Below are 4,336 nucleotides of genomic sequence, written 5' to 3' on the forward strand. Positions count from 1 at the left end.
GTTACATCATATAATTATTTTGAAATCATTAAGATTTTACATATTTTCAAATATGATAATAAGAATTAAACATACTGCATTCATGTGGAAATAACACTTTCAATGAACTGATACATTAAATTGATAAAACATTTAAAATATATACATTTCAATGAAAGAAAGAGAAAAAGGGGTCATATGTGAGAATACTTATAACAGAACAGAAAAAGAATGTTTATTATTTTGAAAGGAAAACCATTGGTGGAAAATAGCTTATGTAAATTTCATGACACTTCAGGAAGAAGTGAAAGGTTAAATATAGTAATATATCGAATAATGCAACAGAAAAGAAAATTAGGATCCCATCCAGCTACTTCCTTTGCAATTTTCATTGACAATGAATTTCCTTTATAAACCTCACTGTGATTCTACTTGTTAGATAAAGACAGAACTCTTTGTAGCAAGTCTTTACATGCTTGCTTCACCTGCTGGTTTCTTAGAGTATAAATGAAAGGGTTCAAAAGTGGGGCAACAGAGGTATTGAGCACTGATACTCCTTTCATTAAGGATATATGCTGCTTGGCTGAGGGTTTAATGTACATGAAGATGCAGCTTCCATATGAGATGGAGATGACAATCATATGAGAAGAGCATGTGGAAAAGGCCTTTTTTCTCTGGTTGGCAGAAGGGAGTTTCAAAATGGTTAGTGTAATAGATGTGTATGACAGAGCCACTAAGAAGAAAGTAACCAAGAGAGTCACTAAAGCTAGGACGAAGCTCATCATTTCCAATAAATGTGTATCTGTGCAGGAGATCTGCAGTAGAGGAGCAGTGTCACAGTAGAAATGATCAATGATATTGGAGTCACAGAAATCCAGGTTTAGACCTATTATGAGTGCTGGGAAAATGATGAGGAAACCAGAGATCCAAGAGCTGAGGACCAGTTGGATACAAGTTTTGGTGCTCATGATGGTTGTATAATGCAGAGGCTTACAGATGGCAACATACCTATCATATGACATGGCAGCCAGCAGATAAAATTCAGATGCACCCAAAAGGAAGGCGAAAAATAACTGAGCTGCACAACAGTTATAGGAAATGGTTTTGTCACCAGTTGCCATGCTAACAAGCAATTTTGGGATACAGACTGTTGTATAAGAAATTTCTAAGAAGGAAAAATTTCGAAGAAAGAAATACATAGGGGTTTTGAGATGAGAATCCAGCAGAGTGAGGGTAATGATAATCAGGTTGCCTGAGATGCTTAGTAGGTAGGTGAGAAGCAGGAAGATAAACAGGACAATCTTCAATTTGGGGTCCTCTGTCAGTCCTGCTAGGATAAATATTGTCACTGTTGTATGGTTTCGCATTGCTGCTTCTTGATCTTCTGTTCTGGCAAAAAGTTGAAGGAAAAAAATATATAAAGGTGTGCATGGTAGTGTGTGAAGGTAACGATGTCCAAATACTGAAACTGCTATTGATTTCATACACTAATGAGGCAATTTTTTTGAAATGATTTATGTAAGAAAAATTCCAGCAAAATCTATTTACTTTGCACAGACTGAGAAAATATTTTCTACAAATAAAAGCATTATCTTACAAAGATCTTTAAATTATGAGTTATTTTTCTGGTGTGAGACTTTTTATGCATGTAAAAATAGATTTCATTTTTTCTCAGTATGTGGGACTAGAATGTTGTGTTGTTTATCCTTAGTCTGAATGATGATATTTAATTGTAATTACCTCAAGGAATTGACTGTGAGTGTAAGACAGAAACAATAACATGAAAGAGAAAATCCAAATGAATAACATTACAAATTAAAAAGGGACTATTTCAACAGACAGTACTGAAGTCCAGGGAATCATTAGGGAAGATTTTGAAATCTTATACTCCAACAAACTGAAAAAAAACTGGAAGAAATCGATAATTTTCTAAACACAAGAAATTTATTTGTCAAAACTGAACCAGAAAGACAGTAATATTAAACAGAAAAACAAGCAATGAGATTTAAGCAGAAAACAAAACAAAACGAAAAACTCCAAACAGAAAAGCCAAGTGCCAGATGAATTCACAGCTGTATTTTACCAAACCTTTAAGGAAGAATGAACACAAATGCTCCCCAAATTATTCCATGAGATACAAAGGGAGGAAATGCCTCCAAACTCATTCTGTGAAACCAGTTTCACCCTGATAACAAAAGTGAGTAATCCAGGAAAAATATTACAGACCAATGCCATTGTTGAATATAGATACAAAAATCTTGAAATAGACACTTGGAAATAAAATTCAACAACACACTAAAAAGATCATATATCATGATCAAGTTGGTTTCTTGCAATAATGAGTCAACATTTGTAAATTAATAAATATAATGCACCACATAAATAGAATCAAGGTAAAAATGCACATGATCATCTCAGTATATTCAGAAAGAAACTTTCAACAACATTCAATAAACATTAATAATAAAACCTTGAATAAATATAGAGATAGAAACATAAAATCTATGTGTGAAAGCACAAAATCAACAGCATACTTAATGGGGAAAAATTGAAAGCATTTCTTCTAACATCATGAACAAGACAAGATATTCATTCTTATCCCTCTCATTCGATATAGTTTTAAGTAGGTCAGTTAGCCAAGAGAAAGAAATAAAATGGATACAAATAGCAAAGAAGAATTAAATTGTTTTATTTGCATATGATATGACCTTTTACTTGGAATACAATAAAGGCTCTACCAAAAGACTTTTAGATCAGATAAACAAATTCAGTAAAGTAGCGGGATACAAAAATCAATACATTTCTTATACAGCAATAATGAATCTGCTGAGAAAAAAGGGAAGCAATTATATCCACAATACCATAAAAATGCCTAAGAATAAAACTAACCAAGGAGATTAAAAAATCTACAAGACAAATTATAGAAAACTGAAGAAAGAAATTGAAGAAGACACTAGAATATTGGAAGGAAGAACTCCTGTGTTCATGGGTGGTAAATGGCCATATTACCAAAAACAATCTAGAGAAATCCCCATCAAAATATCAATGACATTTTCCACAGAACTAGAGAAAACAATCCCAAAAGTAATATGGAAGACCACATAACTCAAAGTAATCAAAGCAATTCTTAACAAAGAGCAATGCTAATGACATCACAGTACCCTATTTCATATTATACTGCAGAGACAAGTTAACAAAAGCAGCATGGTACTAGATAAAAAGAAACATTCAGATAATGTAACAGAACAGATGATGCACACACAAATCCATATAGTTACCAACATCTAATTCATGATAAAGATGCCAAAACAAATGTTAGAGAAAAGACAGCCTGTTTAACAAAGGATGTTGGAAAAATGAATAACCATACATAAAATAATGAGATTGTATCTTATTTCTCACCCGATGCAGAGTCAATTTAAAATGAATCAATGATGTAGGTATAAAATCAGAAACTTTGCAACTTCTAGAAGAAAGCATAGTGTCAACACTCCAACATTTAGGCAGAATTATGGCTTCCTGAATAGGATTTCTATATCTCAGGAAATAATACTAAGTATCGATAAATGGGAAAGTATCAAGCTAAAAAGTTCTGCACAACAATGGAAACAACAGAGTGAAGAGATATCTTAGAAAATGGAACAAAAATCGTTGCCAGCTACTGTTGTGACAGAGAATTAATATTCAGAACATAAAGAAGCCAAAAAAACTCAACCTGCAAAAGTAAATAACCCAAGCAATAAATGGGCAGAAGAAATGAAGAGACCAAAAAAAAAATGAAGAAAATACGGACTGACAAGTAGAAAAAAATTAGAAAAGTCTGAGGGAAAGAATGCTGGTTATTGTGTCCATTTTCTTTCTTTCTCTTGCCTAACTGATCTGGCTAAAATTTCAAAATAAGTACAAATGACCAACAACTATATAAAAATAATGTTCAACATCTTTGGACATCAGGAAAATGCAAGTTTAAAAACTGCATTGAGAGTCCATCTTACACCAGTCAGAATGGCAATAAATAAAATACAAATAATAAATGCTGGTGAAGATGCAACAACAAAGGAAGAAGATATTCTGTTGGTGGGATTATAAATTATTACCTTTACTATAGAAATCAGTATAGAAATTCCTCAAAAGCTAAAATATTTTACAGCATTCAGTTATCCCACTTGTCATTATTTATTCAAAATAATAAAAGTCAACATTAGGGATGCATGCACACCCATGTTTATTGCAGTACAATTCACAGTAAGGAAGTTATGAAATCATTCTAGTTGTCCACAACAGGTGAATGAATAAAGAAAATGTGGCATATATATATATATATATATATATATATATATATATATATATGAGATGA

General features: G+C 32.3%; 1 protein-coding gene across 1 annotated transcript; it reads right to left on the minus strand.

Annotated features, from left to right (window-relative positions):
* Nucleotides 1–407: 407 nt before the first annotated feature.
* LOC107134069 (olfactory receptor 6C74-like) lies at nt 408–1,352 on the minus strand. The gene has a single exon (XM_015476204.1). It carries the CDS (start codon nt 1,344–1,346, stop codon nt 408–410), a length of 939 nt encoding a protein of 312 aa, XP_015331690.1. The 5' UTR covers nt 1,347–1,352.
* Nucleotides 1,353–4,336: the final 2,984 nt, after the last annotated feature.

This window comes from Marmota marmota, unplaced genomic scaffold, assembly GCF_001458135.2.
Source record: "Marmota marmota marmota unplaced genomic scaffold, marMar, whole genome shotgun sequence".
Taxonomy (NCBI): domain Eukaryota; kingdom Metazoa; phylum Chordata; class Mammalia; order Rodentia; family Sciuridae; genus Marmota; species Marmota marmota.